The following is a 22,628-nucleotide window of genomic DNA, read 5'->3' on the forward strand; positions in this document are numbered from 1 at the left end:
ATTAAATGAAACATTTACCGCTGATGTGTCTGGTGAAGAGGGCTTGACTCGATCCAAAGTTGATCATTATGACCTTATAAAAGAAATACATGTATCAGTAATTTTGTTATTAATTCAGTGAATGGTTGATGTAGGTTCTTCAAGCCCCTAAATTTCCTGATCCAGAAATCAACATGCATAGTAATTCATTTCAACGACTTATGATAAAACAGAACAGATGCTACTGTGCATATTTATTATGCTGTGCGAAGGGAAAAGCCATCAGTTGCAATTACTTTTCATCATCATCGTTTGAAAAATGTTTTCTAACATTTGTTATTTCGTATCAAAATTATTGCATCACACGTTAAGCCCTGGAGCATTTAAAATAAAATGCATGACAATTTGAATGATTGCAGTTATGGTTAAAATGGGCATTTTTTTTTTCGTATTTCCATGTACATGTGTTACATTTGCAAAAATTCAAGTTTAAAGAAGAGTTTTAGCTAAGATAAAAATGTAGTGGACCTGTTACACTCTCTTTTTTCACTATTATGAGCACAGGATGTAAAGTAATGAAGATAATAAAAAAAACTATCAACCTCACGAATCCAGTAAAGAACACAAAAACACCGACCTTTCTAATCGACCGAAGTGGGATTAGGTGCCCAGGAGAAGTAAGTATTCCCTGTCGACCGATCACACACGCTGTAAGCCCACTTTATTGATCAAGTAATCGGTAGTGAAATTGTAAACAGTTACGCCATAACAAAGACGAGAAACTACCGGATATTTCTCACACACGAATAAAAGATTGTTTTAAAATAGTTGTATAATCCTTAATCCTTAAAAGCTTCAATGGGAGTTCGACAATTTTAATTTGTATATTCATAATTAAGTCTGATAAATTCAACAAAGATAAAAGTATTACCAACAGGGAAAAGTATTACCAACAGGGAAAAAAAGCTATATAATTATGCAGTGCTCTCGAGTTTCAATTTTTCGAAAAAGCCTTTATTATGCTTTTATAATTTTTTTCAGATTCCGAAAGTTTTAGTGTCTGAAATTTCTAAAATTTTTGAAAGTCGGTAACAACCCTTTAATGAACATGAACACACTTGACGGAGGGAATTCAGCAAAAAGTGAAACTTCATTGAACATTTGTGGTAGAAAAGACACTGTCATTTTTACAAAGAAATACTACCATTTATACACCGAAACAATTTAATGAATGATAAAGAGATCTGTTTTAAGACGTTTCATGGTGCCTTGTGGAGGGGTGGGTTGAGGGTTATTCTTGAAAAGGAAAGTAATAGGAGATGGGTGAGAGGTGAAGATTTGTTTACACAGAAGAACAATTGTTAAAATACTGGTACAGCTCCATTCATATGGTAATAAAAGAGTAATAAAAAATATACTGCTTGTGTAAAGGAATTACCTGTATCTGTAAGGCTCATACAAGCGTTGCATGATAATGTTAATTTGCAATTATCATGAATAAGTCAAGAGGTCACTTAATTATGTTTATTTCACTTTAAAGGAAAGGCATGATGAATAACATTTTCACCTTCACATTGCTTAAAAAAAATAAATTGGAGTTGGTCGATAAACGAAATAACCAAGGTCACGTTGAAATCCAAAATTTTGACTTCAAAAAGGCATTTTTTGCATATAAATGTATCCTTCTAAAGAAAAAAGAAAAAAATATTACTACTTATTAAAGAAATGAAGATTTCAACATAAATCATTCATCATAGATCTGTATGCATTTTTAAAAACAAAATATAAACCTATGGTAAACAAGCCTACCTAAGCGAAAATAATAAATGACATTTTCTCTTAGTATGATATATTGAAACGTCACAGAATGTCCGCGGGTTTTTCCACAAAACAACTGTCTCTTTTATACAAAAGCAGTTGAATACGCAAAATCTTTATCTAGATATAATCGAACTTGTTTTGCAGAACGTCAGTTTTACTCTTGCAAAATGGGAGTAATTCAGACAACCGTGGCTTTCGGAATACTGTTGTTGGGTTTTGCTTCGTCACAGACAACGAAAACACCAGAGGTAGGATTTAACTAGATTTCCTACGATTTAAATTTTTGTGCCAAGTAAAACTGAATTTTTTTTTTCGAGATAAGAAGAAACTTATGAAAACGGTCTAAACCTTTCTGACTTTTACAAAGGAGACTTCGATATTTATTGAATTAAAATAATTCTTGAAATAATTTGACACTGAAATTTTGTCATTCAAATAACGTCTTTAATTTTCATTATTTTATATTTTACACTTTCTAAGTTCATACATTCATTGTAGTTTTAACTTCGCTCTAATTTTCTCACTATTGAATATTTACAATTTTAAAGATTATTCATCGAAAACAACGAAAATTATGGTAGATTATTTTTAACTAATGTTATTAACCTCGGGTTTTCTAATGAATTTCTATGATTTACTATTTCAAAATAGAAAACAGGATTTTAAACTGTAAAACACGTCATTTGACAAATGAATGCTATATGGATATATCGACAATATTCACGATGATTTAAAGTTCATGGATCATTTTTGATCGCTGACATAGTGCAATTAAAACCACCGAGATACATTCTACTTTTACAGTACTAATACAATGAGAACTCTGTCACTTTTAAGATTTTTTCTTAAAAAAAAGTGCTTTCTGACATAATTGTGCACCAACAATATTTCAATTGCAGCAATTTACCGGAACCTCCTCTCGTTTAAAACCCCCATTTTATGTTTGAATTAATTTTGAATATATTTTGATAAATAACAGCGTACATTTTAGGTAAGTAAAATTCAGAAGTAAATTCAAAAAGTCAATGAAATGCCGTGTATTTTGCGTCTACATACCAAATTATTACATGTCCAAATATATCTTGTCTTATGAAATGTGAATGAACTGATTATTTTAAAAAAGTTTCTCCAAAAGCAGACATTTTCTAACTGAATAGAAAAATTATTGTAGACCTTAATACTTTCAACCTTTTGTCAATATTCATGTTTAGATATATTACCTCCATGTGACGTCAGAAATCGACTTCCGGTTTGCTAAGACTGTGGTAACCAGTAAAGTTGTCAATAAGGAACCAGTTGCTAGTGAAGCTGTGTTCGATCTTACACTTCCAAACGAGGCTTTCATCACTGCATTCAAATTGTAAATTGAGTATGACAATACAACGTATAAAATTTTGAATTGTAATTTACCATTCAAAATACCATTTAAAATATTTTAAATGTAAAAATTAATACTACCTGATTTTATAGTGAAATATACGATAAAAAACAAACTAAAATACGTCTGTTTATATTGTTATTCAAGGACAATAAATGGCTCAGAAATTCATGGAAAAGTAAAAGAAAAAGAGAAGGCCAAACAGGAATTTGAGGCTGCGAAAGCAAAGGGGCAGAGTGCAGGTCATATTGTAGCCAAGTAAGAATGATAATTATTACACTTCATTTTTATTTATGACTTATAATTCAAAAATAAAATAACTATCGCATAAATGTAGAAATAAAAAAGGTCAGATTGATAACTGAATGTATTTATAAATTTCCTACATCATAGCGCTCTCTCTTTAAAAACAAAAATAGTATAAAATGATTAAATATCTCATATTCACACTAGAGTGAACATATAGAACAAATTCAATTTCAAAGACCTAGAGAAACAAACAAGTTTCAAATCCAAGTCAATGTGGCGGCCCAAGAAAAAGTGACGTTCGAGTTAACATACCGGGAACTTCTCAGACGAACTAAAGGCCTATACAACCATGTTATTTACATCAATCCCGGACGAGTGGTCGACGATTTGAAAATCAACGTCCTAATCAAGGAGTCAAGGAACATCACAACTATCAAGATCCCACCAATAAGAAGTGATCTTCTTACAGAAGATCCTGAAGGTAAAACTTCCATACAAATATTTGCATGATGTATCAATATTTATTCATAAGTAAAATTCGGGGTTATAGCTTCATAATCGCATTTAATCTCACGTGACATTTGAACTATATATTTCTTTGGGCCTTAATATGGTTTTCATTATACCAGTCAGGAGGCGTTGCTAATAAATGGATAAAAGCGAGATAAAAGCCAAATAATAAATGATGTCATACAATAGTTAAATGAATTTTAAATAATTATGGCAAGGTCATCCTTTGCAACTTGCACTTTTGCAGTGCTTAAACAGTTTTCATTTAAAAAAAATTAAAAAATAATTCAGCGTTTTTAACATATTTTGCTTTTTTGTTTTAGGTACAAATGAGCTTGCTGTAGTTGATCGCATTAATTCAACGAAAGTCTTTATTTCATACCAGCCGTCCAGAGCTGAGCAAGAGTCTGGGGTCTCTGGCCAGTTTATTGTCCAGTATGATGTGGACAGAAGTGACAATGCAGGGGATATTTTGGTAAATCAAAATTCATATTTTGCAAAAAGTGATACAATATCGACTTATTTCCCTGTTATGATTATATCTTTGATGCAAAATTCGCCAAAAAGCACACGAGAGTATTTACGGAAATTGTCAACAAAAGTTAAGGAAACATGCAGTTATAAATTAACGAACGTAAGAATGAATTAAAAAAAACCTTGCTGAAAAGAGAATGGGACAGATATCCACAAATAAAAAAATATGAAATATATAGCTCTTTTACGAGTTTTACTCTGTGTTCAAAGGTAATGGATGGTTATTTTGTGCATTTCCTGGCACCCGAAGGAATTGAACCGATGCCAATGGATATTGTGTTCGTCCTGGATAAGAGTGGCTCTATGAGTGGAACTAAAATGAGACAGCTTCAAGAATCCATGCTGAAGATCTTAGATGACGTCAAGGCAGAAGACAGAATTATGATCATTGCATTTGACTCTTCTTTGTTGTACTGGAAACCCGAATTTGTTCAGGCAACAGCTGGAAACATAACTGATGCAAAAGATTATATAAGACAAACTGACGCCAGTGGAGGTTAGTCGCACAAATTCTCTTAGAAATGATTCCCATTTTTGACATTTGTTATAAATCAAAGCTTGACAGCATTTAGTATTCATTTTACAAAGCTGATTCATTTTGCTTTACTTTGAACATAACCTTCGACTTAAGAAAAAAAGACTAGCTTATTGGTGGACTATTTTAAAAAGATTGACCGAGGGTTTGAATTACCGGTAAATCAAAGATGTACAGAAACACATGATACTTTATAGATTTGAATTTGTACTATACACATTGAACTTAAAGAATTAAAATCTACAGATCCTGACGTTGCCAGTATAAATCAACAACTAACCGGAACCTCTCTTTTGGTTTGAGCGTGTAGTGTAAATTAAATCATTTGACAATCGTGTCTGTAGTTAGTGCTGTAGAGTGTTGTAATTAGCTCTGTAGAGAGCTGTAATTCGCGCTGTAGGGAATAAGAAAGTTCTGTAAGACGTTGAAGAAATTAAGGTAACATAAATAAATTTATTAGCTCCGCCTTCTGCAATTTAATTGGATGGTTGTTTGGAAAATCCCTCGTGTAACCCATTATGGTGATCAAATATGTTGTTTGGTTTAAAGTAATTAGCTACCAGGAGGAGGGCCAATGTACGAAAGTAATAGATTAGATATAGCTCAAAACGTAATGCAAAAAGAATCAGCTTTTTGAAATGCATACTTCAACATTTAAAGGCTATTGTGTTTTATTTACATGTATTAGAAAAATTATTCCGCACGAAGTGTTTTGAGACTCGTCTTGTCTTTTTTCAAAGACATATAACGAAATATACATCTGAACTTCCAGGTACCAATATAGATCTTTCATTAAGGGAAGGATTGAGAAATCTAATCCAAACAACAGGAGAGAACGGTCGGGCACCGGTCTTGGTTTTTCTTACTGACGGAGAGGCCACGGTAGGCGAAACAAACACAGACCGCATCTTAGAGAATGTTAAGAAAGCAAATGAAGCAGAACTACCCATTTTTAGCCTTGCTTTTGGAAGAGGGGCAGACTTCAACATTGTTAAAAAAATCGCGGCAAAAAATAATGGATTTGCAAGAAAAATCTATGAAGACGCCGATGCTGCTCTCCAGATAGCAGAATTTTACAAGGAGATTTCAACCGTTTTAATGAAGAATGTCTCATTCAACTATGTTGATGGAACATTGTATGACAGTACAGTTACCGACACAAGATTTAACACTTACTTCAAAGGATCGGAAATGGTTGTTGCAGGAAAGGTAAAAGATTTGAACAAATTACAATCAGGTATGATTGTTAATGGGACCGGAAGTGAAAACCAGGAAGTAGTCCTTCGTGTGCCTCCAATGTGGTGCACCATTCTACCATGGCCACTTCCACCATTTCCATTTCCGACGCCTTCGCCACCAGTCACTACTAGAAATCCTGGTATGATGGAGAAACTCTGGGCATATTTGACCATAAAACAGCTACTGAAGGAGAAAGAAGCACTTGATTCTACGACAGAAATTAAGAAACTAGAGGATAAAATTGTACAACTTTCTCTGAAAGTAAGACTACTATTTACAAGTATCAGAGTCTTGAATTAAATATCGATTGCTTACAAGTGCATATGCTATAAAATTATTTTTCATTTGATTAAGAAGTCTGGCAAATTTTTTAGGACAACGATAAGAAAGTCCCTTAATGTTATATCTATTACAGTATCAGTTTGTGACACCATTAACTTCAATGGTGGTTACTCTGCCGGATGAGACAAAGGCAAACCCCAGCGAGGTGAAACCAGCAGAATCAGAGCTTGCAAACTCTGTTCAGCAAGGTAAAGATTTTATATTTCTATGGTAAGAATAAGAAAGTTCAGAACTATTTGCCATGTGCGACTTTTTTCAGACAAAGAGAAGGACAGAGACATACAAAGTGACCCATGTATGTGTCACTCTACACATACCACATAAGCTTCTTATAAGTAACGACAATTACTGCTCTATGTTTTTTTGTGGTTGTCAATTTTTGTCAAATCTTTAAAAAAACTCGATCCTTTTAAAATACAAAACAAGAAGTACTATTGTAAATTTTACTATAGTATCAAAGTCTTTGCTATAGTAATTCAATTTATCAAGTTTTAAGTCCCGTACAGGTGAAACAGAAGTTGATTACTTAGTATGGGTTTCCTCCTGGTCTGTCCGTCCGTCTGTCTGTCTGTCTCTCAGTCTGACTGTCAGTCTGTCCCACTAAGTTTTCCGCACATTTTTTTCTAAAAGCTTGCAGATATTGAGCTGATTTTTGGTATGTGAGTCTACCTTAATAAGATATAGACCAAGTTTGCATTTTATTCCACTTCAATGATTTTGATGGATTGTGGCCTTTTTAATTTTTATAAGAGGGAAAAGATTACACTTGCCGGAAGAAACAAGTAATGCTTATGTAATACTCCCGGAATGCTTGTTACTCTAGTAAATCTAAGTATCAAAGTTTTTCCTTTAGTAAGTCAAAGTTCTGACACTACGAATTTAAAGAATAAGTGGACTTAACGCCCGATTTTGGGTCTTTTTGCGAACCCTATCGATCTGTAAATGAAGTGAATCCAAATATTTTACAAAGCAATAGCAAGATCTTCGTAAACATGATTATATTAGGTAGAACATTAGTGTAAAAGCAATGCTTTGTTGCCATGAATCAAAATGAAGCAACGATACATTTGGGTTGCCGTCCGGAATTTGTCATGTACCTGGAGTGGATTTTAGGTCACATAATCAACATTAATAGGTGGCGGGCTATCGATCGGCGTCAGTGTCCACATCTCTCTTTCCTTATCTCTCTACAAAAATTCGAAGATGTATATGGTATGTTTCAGCGATGCCTATATGAAATTAAAAGATTTCCGTGGTAAATTAATATTGTGAGGACACTAAAAATATAACATCATTTAATTTGCTAAATTCTGAGAATGGCAGACTAACCAAACAGGCTGTAAGACGTTAATTACCTTAAGGTCACTCTTTTAACAGGTCGACCTGATCAGGGTTAACAAAGTTATAACAATGGAAGCGAGAAGTTTGTTTTGAATATGTTTTTGCAAAATTAAGTATGAACGCACGTTTGTCGGCTCAACTCCTTTTAATATGACATTATTCTGTTCAATACACAACTACAGTGTTCTTAAGAACAACCGACAAACATGCGCTGACTATGTATTCAGACGATGAAAAAAGTGTGATCCTGATTATCTATTGATATTCAAGAAATCTTCGGGCCCCATGCCTTCGATATTTATTTGGTTTTCCTGGAGTTAAAGAGAGTTTAAAATTCATACCTGTAGCTAGAATACAGTTAAGATATTGATGATTAACTATTATGGAAAAAATAAACATAAAACTTCAATTTACAGCTTTTTTCAGGACCCTCAAGTCCACCCATTCTTCAATATTTCATTTATTCCAAAACTTACCCAAGATTTTCTGATACCAAGAGGAAATAATACTTGTACATTCACATATTTAAATGGAATTTGAGAGATTGTAAGAAGACTATACATCTCAAAAAGAAAGTTTTCAAGTTTCATAGTTAAGTATCATGGTAAAGTTTCAAAGTATTAGAGTACATAAACCTAATTTTCTTTCAAAATGTAACCTGGCTATCTTCTAATCTATGCAATTATTTAAGTCAAGAGTTCGTGTTCTTAAAAAGGAAAATATGAGGGTATATAAACATTGATTCATTTTGTTTAGGAATTGCTATGACAGGAAGGCTTCGATTCTCGAATTTTCAACGTGCAAGAGGTAAGGTAAAAGAATCTGAGGGTATTTTATAACAAGAATAAGAATTTTATCAGAGCTTATATACGTTAAGATACAATGATTGCTCAAAATGATTATTCATATCAGTCCGTCCACCAATCGAAGACAAAATCTATATATCCATTCATCAACAAGGCAATCATTTAATTCAATTTAGAATTCATGAATTGATGATAGTTGTGTAATTAAACCCTGTTGAAAATATTTTAAACATCAACTCGTGGATAAATGGATCATCTAATTACTATGTAATTCGCATATTTATATGTTTTTTTTTAGGCACTGGTCCCCTAGCATGTGAGTACATTAAAATAACCGAATCAAAATAAATAATACTGTGGCGGTCAGACAAGCTCAATAGCTAGATAGGTTTAGTTAGTAGAGCACTAGACATTCAAGGGGCCTGTATGCAAAACCTGGTCGAGTCCGGTTGCATTTGGTGATGTACCGCGCCCTGTAGTGACCTACCAGGGAAGCGCCTTTGTTTTGTCTTCAGTGGAGAAAGCCTTTATGGAGGGAGGAATGTGGTAGTCAGACAGGTTTGAGCAATGGTAGGCAGATAACTCAGTATGTAGAGCACCTGAATAGTGACTCAGAGGGGCCTGGGTTCGAATTCTGGTCTGGTCTGTCGAATTTTACTTCTCGCCAGTTAAAATACTATGGGGTTTATATGCACACAGTTTATTGTTTAATTGCTTAAACATATATATTTTTTAATTCTCAAGAAAACTGAAAGTTTATGATTTTTTTTACCTTTATTTATTGTTCAGGCTACTGACAGATAAGTTGATGTTACAGGGATTTCAACAACATCGTTTAAAGTCAGCATTTCGTAAATTCTATGGTCGATATAATGACCTTGTTAGCAAATATTCCTACATGTATCATTGTGTCGTATTTTGGCTGACTTGTTTCAAGGCAATTGTTAGGCCTTTATTATTATACTGTATTTGACTACGGGATGTTCCTTCCACCTGATCAATACATAGGCTCACGGCGGGTGTGACCGGTCAACAGGGGATGCTTACTCTTCCTAGGCACTTGATCCCGTCTCTGGTATTTCCAGGGCCCTCTTCACAGATTTGTATTGTTTGTTGATCTTTTGAGATAGATCACTGTTTGATATCTTCATCTTTTTCATTCAAATATTTATATTTTTTATGCACAATACAGTACATTCGCCTGTATCCAATGCGTTCGATTTAATGGCTGCCGCCCCTCCTCCATGTAAGTGTTATATATATATATATATATATATATATATATATATATATATATATATATATATATATATATATATATATATATATATATATATATATATATATATATATTCAAATACGTTTTGTGAAATTATATTTATTCTGGGCAAACAAACAGTATCATCATAGTGTAAATCATTTCTTTATCAAGTGTTGCAAGGTCTCACGGGTCCAAGCCTCTCAACATTTCCTCCAATGACTATGATGTTTACCACCACCACCACCACTTTTGTTTCACCTAAAACCACCACCACCTCAACTGCTATTCCTCCGGTTACCACAGAGACAAGCACTATTCCTCCCAGTGCTACAGAGACAAGCACTATTCCTCCAAATACTACAGAGACAGGCACTCTTCCTCCCAATACTACAGAGACAGGCACTATTCCTCCCAATACTACAGAGACAGGCACTATTCCTCCCAATACTAGAAAGACAAGCACTATTCCTCCCAGTACCACACAGACAAGCACCTTTCCTTCTTTCACCAAAAAGACAACCACTCTTCCCCCTGTTACCATTGAGACAACCACCACCGGCCCGTCATCAACCAAAGCAAGGATACAAGGTCTACGATTTAAACAATATGTCTTAAGTTTAACGGTATAACGATGATATTTAGCTTGATCTTTTTTAATATGATATTTACCTATGATATTTACAGAGAAATCTCAGGTTCCATCTTTCGGGATCGCAATACCTGGACTAACGAAACCTCTTTGCTTTGATTTACCGATGGCGTCTGACTCGATTTACACTTTAGTTAAATTAACATCACCTGGAAGAGGTATGACAATTCCAATTATTGACAGGTCGCAACATGTTGTTCAGAATATGATTAATTATTTAACACACTGTTTATTTTCAAGGACACATTATTAAAAGGAATTAAATTTTTTTGACTGTATTGGTCATTTCGATTTTTAAAGAAGAAAATAATTTAATATATTCTTTATATACAAATAAATTATACCGCAAGATAGATATATTTTCTATCTCTGTGTTACCAGATTATCGTATAAGCGGTCGATTTGGGACAGAGATGATCAATAATATCACAGTTAATGATGGCAAGGACATGACCTTTAACGCTAATCCGGAGGACATCTCCAAGACACCTGTGTACCAGACAAGTATAGATGGCACAACAGTTTCAGTCAGAAACACACCACTTGGATTCCAGTTCATATCAGAATTCAATGAAACAAAGACCAATTTAGAAGGAATTTTATGTAATTTTCTGTTCTTTTATACGCTTTGTAAATTTCATTTGTAGTAATGCAAGTCATGAGAGAATCATAATATGAGATAAATTAAATCAAACTTACAAAAGTTTCACTGAGATATTTATGCTTTAAAATTTGCTTTTGAAACAGTCTCCGTTACATTTTGAGATAGGTGACATCCCTCCTTCTCTGATAATAATATATAGAAAAATGAATTAATCTAGTTTTTATTATTGTAGCTATCTTCAAGGACTACAGTGGTAAACTCGTTGCTATGGTAATGGAGTCTGGTGAGTTTGTCACATACTTCGATTTGAAACAGACAACTGGACACCGTATTTCTTTGAAAGCAATAACTAAAGAATTTGGTGATGGCATTTGTTGGTACCTGGACAATGAGACCATTAAGAAGTTTTATACTAAGATTTCTCAATTTTTAGTTACAATACCGTGAAAGTGTATGTCTCTCTGATGTATTTATCTAAGAATTGATTACATTTATATATAATAAAACAAACAAACGTTGCTTTAATGTGTTATTTTTCTGAATTAAAAATTTGGTACAGATTACGTTGTATGATGACAAAATGCAAAAGTAGTGTAAATGATTCGGATTAGTTTGTTGTTCAAGTGACAAAGATGATTGTGAATTGTTGATGGATTAGTTCTTTTATCGCTCTCATTATCAACGTTTGTTATCAACACCAACGAATCAAAAAAAAATTCTTGTGTGTATGTGTGTGTGTTTTTTTTTTAAATTTCCTTTTACTATTTATTTTAAAAAAAATCTCTTAAATCTAAAAAGGTGCCTCTTTAACCAAAAGAGATATCTCTGTAACTTAGAGAGAAATAGCTTCCTAAGTAGATTTTTTAATATCTAAAGAGATATCTCTAAGAGTTAGAAAGACTTAGATATCTTTTTAACTTCTAGGGATATCAATGTTAAAAGAGATATCTCTAAACCTAAACATTTTCAGCTGAAAAAGAGATAACTCTTAGTGGAAGAGATATTTCTTTTAGCTAAAAAGGTATCCCTTTTTAGTGATCATTAAAATAAAATATTTATCTGTTCCACATCTGAGACGAAAGGGAGACCAGGGATGTGATCATGGCGACTTGCAGCAACAAAGAATTCAGTGAAGTAGTTTAGAGAAAAGGCTTCTGTATGTCCACGCAACCTTTCACTGAAGATAAAGTAGGCAGACAAAAATACCAAAATCACTCGACTGAAACAAAAAAAGGATTATTTCCATTTTGTTGACCAAAGACTTTATTCAGTAAAACGAAAGTAAATAATAATCGACCGAATTTTCTTAGGCCACGAAATAAAACATATTGTAATTTAACATCTAGACTACATTGAATTACTTGTGTGTGTAATTAATTTATTTGTGCGAAAAAAGGAGAGTAATTCCCAATTTAATCTAAACCCCATTGTGTTCCGACGGCACGCCTGATTTAACATGTCTCTTGTCTGTTAAAAAAACCAAATGATGAAGAGTTCAGTTCATAGTTAGTGCAGTCATTCGGGTACATATTCACAATCGCTTTTTTTTAAACACTTTTACTGCAAAAATTATGTAAACGACAAGTTTAGAATTGGTTAAAAGCTGTTACCAGAAAGCAGTCTTTGTGATTAAAAAGGTTATGGCACAATGAATGAAGTATGCCTTCCATACAGTTAAATAATGACAAGGATTTTCCTTTCATCTTTATTATAGTACATGTATATTGCAGGTCACTTAAAATAATTTGTTATTGTGTTATATGTTTAAGTATGCCCTACCCTTTTGTCGCATTGATGTCGCAATGCGAGTGTAAATCTGAGAATTGTCACTGTAGTCTTAACTATTTTTTATGCCATTACCTTGGACTTGGAATAAAGGCAGTGCCATCTCTCCCCAGACTTGGCATATTTCTCGATGACCAGAAAACCAACACCATGGATAGTTTAGAAACTTATTTATAAGGTATTTCATCTTTCTTTTTGCTTTAAAATATTGACTGCACATCTTAAAGATATTCATAACATCTTAGTGAATTAACAAATTGTCCCACCACCTGTTCACGAATACAAAAAAACAAACAAACAAAACAAAACAAAACAAAACAAAAAGAAAAAAAAATTAAAAAAAGAAGATATTTCAGAAAAGTTGCTATTGTTTCCCCTTAATATCTTGTACAAAGGAGTTGCCCATTAAAGAAAGATAACTATAATTGTTGGACTCCTATCTCTTTCTCCGTATGTATGTTATTCAACACTTTTGTTGGATTGAGATATAATTCAATCAATAAGTTTTAATTGTAATATCCTTAGGCTTTTGAAATCTATTCATAAAACAGAGAACTCCATACAAAAGGTTTTTGGTTATCACATCAGCTTCTCTGTCTGTTTGTAAATCAAGCATCACTTTTCAAGCATCACATTTATTGTGATGCTTTACTTTAATAATCGTCTGTCTTTCAGATTTTTAGTTTTATCTCTATTCCTTTATTAGATAAATATTAGAAGTATTTTACTTTTGTTTGAATAATCATAGTAAGATCACTGCATTGTATTACATTTACATGAATATTTAAGTAACAATTTCACAGGTGAACGCCTAAAAGCAGCTAAACATGACAAATAGTTTGGTAATGGAGGGAATCGCCTTTCCCATGTTTCCTGTCCTGTTTTAAGAGTTCAAGAGTTCAGAGGCATGAAAAGTGATGTAAAGACATAGAGACAACAATCAATTGAACTTGTAACAACCGGCAGGGCCCCTGTGCTGTCTTATCTACAACATACTAATACCATGTTAATAATATGATCAACAACAACTAAAAATGCATTTTTGTAAATAATGCAATTTAAATAGTATTTTTGTAATAAAAATATATATTTATATTTAATATGATCAGAAGATAAATGGAGTGAAGATTCTACGTCATTCTTGTCCTGATTTGATTGCAGTAAGTGGGATTTTCCAAGTGTCATTCTGTCATGTATCTCATCTCTGTATTTTTAATTTTGATATTGTAATTTTGTAAATTTATATCAAGGGATTGAAGATCAATGTTTTGTACAATGGCAGCTTATATCTACCACCTCCCTTGCTCATTGATATTTTCTGGATAGGGATTGTTCGTTTTGATATTTTTAATGTAATTTATATACTTGTGAGATCAATGTTTTGTACAAATTTACATACGCCTTCTAAATGATCTCCCTTTTATCAGATTTACAATTAACCTAATATATATATATATATATATATATATATATATATATATATATATATATATATATATATATATATATATATATATATATATATATATATATATATATATATATATATATATATATATATATATATATATAATGACGATTTCATCCATGAAACTTGTTTATGTGACTTAATATACTACTATTATCGTGTAATGTGATATTGACAAGTATGCACAAAAAGCTAGCATCGGTGAACTTGAAAAACTACGCCAGAGAACATAAAAATATTTTCGATCAAGACCAAGGGCTCTTGGAAAAATTGTCTAATACTGCAACTTTACACAGGTAATTGTTGGCTTCCCAATTTGAGTGAAACGGAAGAGATGGAATGGAAGTAAAGCAAATAAACTAGCTAAACAAATTGATTGGTTACTAGAGAGAGAGAGAGAGAGAGAGAGAGAGAGAGAGAGAGAGAGGAAACTCTTTATGCCTTTAACTCTATTTTTCAATTTGGCATGTAATAAAATTATGAAGTGTAAAACCTGCTGACCAATTATAGTAACAGTGTAAATGGTACATGTAATTGGACCAGAAATATAGAACGCAAGACTTTGTAATAGTTGAGACTATTTTTTGATTTTTTTTTTCAAATTTAAATATCATAATCAAAAAAGAAATTACAATTTATTACATGTATCCCTACATGTAGAACATTATGAGTTTATTTTTGTATTAAATTATAGACACAAATGATCATAAACGGGGATTCGTAAAGATTTTCTTTTCTAAAGATTTATTTGATAGGAATGAAAAACACGATGAGTATTTAACTCCATTTAGAATTTGCAAAACAAGCAAAAAGTATTATTGGATGTATATTTCAAATACCACTATTTTAAATATTTTAATAAAGGAAGTTTTGAAAACCATTTTATGATTTGATGTAAAATGTAGTTATCTTGAAGAATAAGATATAAAAACGAAAGTATAAATTTGTAAATATGATTTTTAAAAAGCCTATTTATTGGAATGTACCTAGATTTATTGTGAAACCCTATGTGTATGTTCTTGATTAAATATGGAACAACAAACAGTAATCAAGCCCAATAGTCCACTGAAGCAGTACAAATCGGGAGCAGAGCACACACGGGCCTCTTAAAAAAATCACAGATGGGATCAGGTGTAAAGGAGAAGTAAGCATCCCCCGTCGACCGATCCCGCCCGCTGTGTGCTCATTGTCATGATCGGGCAGACGAAAAATCCGTAGACAATTCAGTGTTTAAATAATACGTGTATACTTCTTTGCAATTTTAAAAAGCATTTGAACAAAGGTCTCGCAAATGGGAAATATCATGGTCTGGTATTTTACATAATTTCTTCAAGGTGTATGTATTACTTATTGATGCCTAATCATTTATTTATTTATTTTCTGTCTCTAAATGTTTTGAAACATATTTTTGTTACTGAAGGAATACATTCTAGCATGGGTAGAGGTTAATTTATCTTTTTTTGGTTGGTTTCCTTGATAAGCTGTCGAAAAATCATACAGTTTATTTTTACTGAAATATGCTAAATATTTGAAACAGTTACTTTTTAAAATTTATTATTATGAGCTAGAATTTAATTTTTTTAAGCATGAAGTATTAAGAGGTACAATATGTAATTGACGCAAACTTTCTTCAGTAAGCGATTCCCCATAAGAAAACACGAGGAATTCGCTAATGGAAATATGAAAAATATGTTACTAAAGTCTTTTTTTTTTACTACATCATATTATAGGCGGTGGCAAAGGAATATCGTTACCACAATCTATGTCTACATCTGTGTTTCGCCAAAGTAAGTTTTTTGATTAGATTTTGAAATACAAAATATTATTAAATTATTTATAACATACTTTTTCTTACTTATCAGCCACTGAACAATGAAACTGAAAAGTATTAAAAAGCTATACAATAAGCGTTTAAATTATAATGCTGTATATGAATAGATTACATTGATGTACAATGCTGTACATTCATAGATTACAATGCTGTAAGTTTAAAGATTACAATGATATAGATGACAATACATTCATAGATTGAAATACTGTGCGTGCATAGATTACAAATCTGTACGTGCATAGATTACAAATCTGTACGTGCAGAGGTTACAATACTGTTCATGTTATTGTTGAAAGATTAGGGATTCTTAAAAAAAAAACGATACTGTGCGTTCATAGATTACAATATTGTACGTATGCTGATTTTAATTTGATTCATACTTTTACGTGCGTTAATTAATTTTCTGCCTTTGTAGCTATATAATTCACCACTCCAATAAAGTTATTCTTGATGCCCTGGAGTGGTGTCGTTAGAACGGAGGTTTTGTATCGTTCTAAATTGAAGAATGTGATCTAAATAGTGATGTTGTGGGTTCGAACCCTACTACAGAATAAATACTGGTCCCTCAAATGGGACAGCATATACTAAGATCCAGTGTCGCAGTAGATCCCTCCCAAACTCAATGGTCATAAGTTCTTAGTTTAATTTTGATTTTGTATCCTTCAACCAACAATTCCTGGCTCTCAACATGGACGAAATAATCTTGAAAGGGCACAAAGCAAACCAACTACACGGGAACGCCAACAAAGTGAACCTTTTTTGTTTAATTCCTTGACTTATCATAGAACCTTCAGCAAGCAATATCCGCGGAGCATTTGATTAATTTAATGATCTGCGAGATAACAATGTACATAAACTACAGAAATTCGGTTTTAAAAATGGGGAATAGGGTTACATAATATGAGCTCCTTAGTTACTGTTTTAAAAGATCCAAAATTCGGCCATTGCCTAGCTTCCCTACACTTTCTCGATGAAGACCATACATATTCTTTACTACCGCTACCACGACAACTTCAAAACCAATAAAGCCATCTATACCAAAGCCGAGGACGTTGAGTAATTTTTAACATTCTTTGCCCACAAAATACCATGGAATTATTTTTTTTCTCTTCAAAGAATGTTTATTAGATTTGATATGAGTACTTATGCCTACTACACCAGCTTTAAATCTATACAGAGAAATCCCGTTTCATCTTTTTAAAGTGTCCTTCCTGGCGTAATGAAACCTCTATGGTTTGACTTACAAATGACTTCTTCCACGATGTACACGATTCTGAAATTAACATCAGTTGTTACAATGAGGATCACATCAATGATTGAAACAATTAAAAATGTTAATACAATATTATATAGCTTTAATTGTTAAATGATACAATGCAGCTATCCTTATTATAGTAATATTTAATTTAAGTATAAATTTAAGCGGTTTAAAATTCAAACACTTTTATTCCTGAATTGAAAAAAAATAACTAGACTTTTCAATTCAATAAGAATCTCGAAATGAATTTATAAAGCAACAGTTGAAGATAAAAAGATAATGTCATTTCAAGCCAGTCGAAAAGACATAACAAAGACACCTGTATACCGAAGTATATAAGAGGCGTCACTGTAAAAGTCATGAACAAACCTCTTGGTTTGCAACTCTCTGCGGAATTCCGGTCAACAACGAACAACTTGAAAGGAATCTTATGTATTTTTTTTTTTTTAAAATTCATTCTTTATATCAAACCAAATAATACGAGTAATTTGATATATTGGAGAAGCAAAGTACCTTCCCCTCCTTAACGCCATTTCCTAATACTACCATGATATGAAATGTACCTGGTATGGTTTTTTTTTTTTTTTTTTTTTTTTTTTTTTTTTTTTTTTTTTTTTGCTTGCATCCCATTGAGTATACATTATTGAGGAGCATAAATTCATATATATATATATATATATATATATATATATATATATATATATATATATATATATATATATATATATATATATATATATATAATCCGTTTTGTATTTTCTTGGTTATTGTTTTTTTTCCTCACAGGTTTTGTTCCGAAAATGACATAATATGTTTCTGACAACGATATACCTGTATGGAATGGATGTTATCGGAAACTATTTAAAATTTGTGCCCGCTTTCAACCTGCCCCCACCCCAGCGCTAGCTTTTACATGTATCAGTTTCTGGATACACCATTCCATTGAAACAAAAAACGTATTGTATTATTATTTGTAAACAAGGAAAGAATTAGAGAAAGCACGGCATATGAAGCGTCCAATAACGTCCAATATGGAGATGCTATCATTAACTGTAATTACTGCTTCATTTTCAATATCATGTAATATCTTTTTCCCTCTTTTAGGTTCATTTATCCTTATTTATTACATGAATATTAATACCCCCGCTTCGAAGGAAGTGGGGGTGTACACCTTGTACCCTGCGAATTTCTCTGTCGTGTGTGCGGGGTGAGTGTTTGTGTCTGTCTGTCCGAAACATTTATTTCGTTGCAGTTTTCTCTGCAACAACTCATCGCAGATGCTTGAAATTCTAATACACTCTTCGGCATAGTTCGGCATGCTATACAGTGATATTTATTTTGGTACTAATCTTGTCCGTCTGTCTGTGCGGGTGGGGTATCACTAGAGAGCACTGGCTCATAGATTTCTTGTTTCCCCTGTAATTTGTGTACTTACAATTATTGACTGTAGAATTATATTATCTCTATTTTAGGGAAAAAACGAATTTAGCTAAATAACGTTAACTATGAAACACTATATATATTGTTTGTATCAGGATCGCTATATGAAAAACACTGATAGTCTCTAACAAAAAAAAAAATAGTTTACCAAAGTTAACTATAGTTTAATGCAGTATCAAAGTTTTTCCTATAGCAAATCAAAGTATTTTTTTTATATATATGATTGTGATATTTTATGTTCTGAAATTTATATGTGCAAATTTTTATATTTTAAGGAACTACGAGGGGTGATCAAAAAGTTCATGAACTATCTCGTTGTTTACAAAACCACAGTTCAAATCAAAATGAAATTTGGCACACATTTAGTCATAAACATGTTCTATAAATAGCAGGTATTTGCTCCACGTTTGGACGTCACAATATAAAAATGACTCAATATGTAGATGACGTGACAAGAAATGGTTGACTCAGTCGTACTTGAGCAACGAACGGCTTTAAAGTTTAACGTTTATCTTAGAAATTCCTTTTCAGTAGCATATAATAATTTGTACACGATTTATGAAGACAAAAAGACATGACAGAAGTTCAATCATTAATTGGATTGATTGTTTTAGTGAAGGAAGGGAAATGGTTAAAATGATGTTTGTTCTGGTGCCCAGTGAAAGCAAGCTTGGGAAATGATGCGTCCTTAGTTGAGCAATCTGTAACGAAAGATCGACAAATTACAGTTAAAAATTATAGTTGAATATCATAACAATAATGTAAATATTGAATCCCTTAAATATTGTTTACCTTAGATTTTAAACATATCATATATGATAAAGAAAAGGCGCCCATACTTTATCCACAAAGGATAAACGACGCACCCAATACAAAAGAGTCGGGTTGTGATGGTCACTATGTTCATTCTGGGAAAAGATATCCTAATCCACCAATCCTATTTGTGACAAATGGGCTATTCTTGTTATAAAAAATAACTTGCATTGTAAGAAATATAAGACTCGGAAAAATCTTTTAATTTCTGTGAACAGAACGCTACGGAGCATGTCACGTGAACGCCTGGATCACGTGATTCGCGCATGGGCAGAACGATGGCAGATGTGCATTCAAATCGGAGAGGACCACTTTGAAAAATAATATACATCGAAAACTGATTTTATTTCTTTTATGGAAGTAATTCAATTAGTTCGCGAATTTTTTCATTACCCCTCGTATTTCTTGTTCATTAACATATCATCCCAAAATTTTACATTACTGATATCAATTTAAGAAAGTTTCAGCTTTGAAATCTCAAAAAAGTTCCAAACAAATTTTCAAAGTATCAAAGTATTTACTATAGATAAAAATAGTAAACTATAGTTACATGGAACTATAGTTTACTATAGTAAATTTTTGTTAGGAGTGCCCTTCGATTGTGATAGAAATACTTGCAATATACTCCCCTTCCTTGATCATTATATAGAAACAAGTATAATTTACATCATTATACACACAGGCATTATGTAATTCCTTATAAGTAGGATTTTTGATGTAAGAAAAAAAGATTTTTGTTTACTTTTATCCAAAAAACTCTTATATTTTTTAAACCTCGTATCACACAGCAAGATCGCTTAATTTGTGTATAGGAAAGACATGGCCAGATTTTTCTCTATAGGCTAGCAAATTTAAAGAGTGGGTTACATCCTCGTTACCCATCCCCTCAAAACTTACCAAAATAAATACGCGGACACGAATCACGTGCTTGATTCAAACACAATATGTGTTACAATATTTATTGGCACAGTTCTATGTAGTCTTGCAAACCCAACTTCAATTGTGCTAATATTGCCAATCATACTTAGAGAAAAAATAATATGTAAATTAGGCAGAGAAGCTTTTTCATAATGCAACATTCGGTTTTTTTCTATTGGTAAAAATTATTACATACAACTAGAAAGGGGAAATACGTACTACTGTGTATAAACTTGTGTCAATTCTTAGTATACCAAACACCTCTTTTATTAATTAATTAATTTTTTTATGTAAAAAGCCTCATTTTATTTATAGGCTTTGTTGACACTAGTAAACGACAAAAGACATTGATAAAAATTTTGAGCTAACCATTTTTAGTGTCTCTGAGATCGAATATCAGAGGAATTTTGATTTAGTCCTGTCTGTTATTTTTACACAAATTTAATCTTCCTTATATTTTTATTAGAAGTTTTTTTTGTTTTTTTTTTTACCAGAAAATCAAAGATATATATGAGATCTAATTTTCTTAACAATTGTCCATTTCTTTCACGCAGATTTATTTGGGTAGGGTTCGAAAACATTAATCTTTCTTGTAACTTCTGAAGAAAAAAAACCTTGAGACTTTATTTTCATTCATTTTTTTACATTATTTACCCAGAGTAAAATTTAAAGAGGATCATTACAATTATACACAGAAACCATGCATTTTTTATTCATATATAAGTTTCTCTCTCTGACACCAGCTAAGTAAATAATTTTTTTAATGACGACACTGGAAACTTTTTTTTTTATAAATAAAATTTTATAAAACAAATCTAAGAACACGTGTATTTTTGATCTTATAGTCATCGAACAGCATAATAGCCTATAGTTGTTTGTTTTTCTTTAATGGGATAAAAGGTCTTGTGTTATTGATGTACATGTAAGGTATAGTGTAACCTTTTGTTACTTAAACTTTAAAGCTTTTAGGCTGCGTGATTTTATACCTCTACGTATTTGCCTAACAAGAATATTCCTACCAAAACCAGTTTTTTTTTGTATAAAAAAGATACGGGGTCATTATTCTACGGGGTCATTTTTCTACAACCCACACGGAGAAAAGTGACCCCCAGGCCATGAATTCTACGAAAAAGGGGGTCATTTTTCTATGTAGAATATTGACCAGGGAGTCAAATATCTACGTAGAAAAATGACCCCCGGTCAATATTCTACGGGGGTCACTTTTCGTCGTTACACCGGCATCTTCTTATATGGTCAGTTAAGGCAGTGTCGCAAGGCAGAACCAATGGAATCGTTTCGCGGGAAAACTGTGGGTGCGTCTTTTTAGATGTAGCGTGGGTTCTCACTTTTGTTACAGGACGCCGGCGATTTTATACACGGAAAATTTTTAAGCGATTTTAAGCGGTAAGATCATTTTGTCTTTATATTCATTCATGGATTCTAACAAAGTACTCATATTGGGTCATTCTATTGTTCGCCGCTTCCATCAATTTCTTCAAAGTGAAGCGGATGATAGATATAACGAAGATCTTAACCTCCAAGCCACACACCCAATAATTTTTAGAGGTGTTGGAGGTCGCACTGTATCCGGCATTCTCCGTGAGCATGCCCATTCAGTGGCGGATTTAAGGGGGGCGCACCCGGCGCCCCCCCCCCCCCCCTAAAACTGTCAAAGTTAGCGCAAATCATAGTTTCGTCAAGAAAATGTAAAAATGTCTACTTGGTAGACCTCATTTTTACCCTACAAAATCTCTAGAATCCAGGAGCTTCCGGGGGCTTCGCCCCCTGGACCCACTGGGGGCCTCAAGGCGGTCCCCAGACCCCCTGCCTACTTTCTGCGCCCCCCCTCCAACTTCGAATTCAATTC

At 32.7% G+C, this 22,628-nt stretch overlaps 1 protein-coding gene across 1 annotated transcript; it reads left to right on the forward strand.

Moving 5' to 3' along the window:
- The first annotated feature begins 1,921 nt into the window (after positions 1–1,921).
- LOC133175800 (inter-alpha-trypsin inhibitor heavy chain H4-like) lies at positions 1,922–11,767 on the forward strand. Its single transcript, XM_061310919.1, has 15 exons — positions 1,922–2,048; positions 3,012–3,160; positions 3,326–3,436; positions 3,664–3,908; positions 4,261–4,412; positions 4,682–4,967; positions 5,779–6,506; positions 6,661–6,775; positions 8,685–8,735; positions 9,033–9,050; positions 9,927–9,980; positions 10,167–10,583; positions 10,680–10,802; positions 11,026–11,247; positions 11,481–11,767. The coding sequence occupies exons 1-15, from the start codon at positions 1,968–1,970 to the stop codon at positions 11,693–11,695; spliced, it is 2,967 nt and encodes a 988-aa protein (XP_061166903.1). The 5' UTR covers positions 1,922–1,967; the 3' UTR covers positions 11,696–11,767.
- Positions 11,768–22,628: the final 10,861 nt, after the last annotated feature.

The sequence above is a fragment of the Saccostrea echinata genome, unplaced genomic scaffold, assembly GCF_033153115.1.
Source record: "Saccostrea echinata isolate AGI-Se365-2 ecotype Australia unplaced genomic scaffold, CSIRO_AGI_Sech_v1 ptg000002l, whole genome shotgun sequence".
Lineage (NCBI taxonomy): Eukaryota > Metazoa > Mollusca > Bivalvia > Ostreida > Ostreidae > Saccostrea > Saccostrea echinata.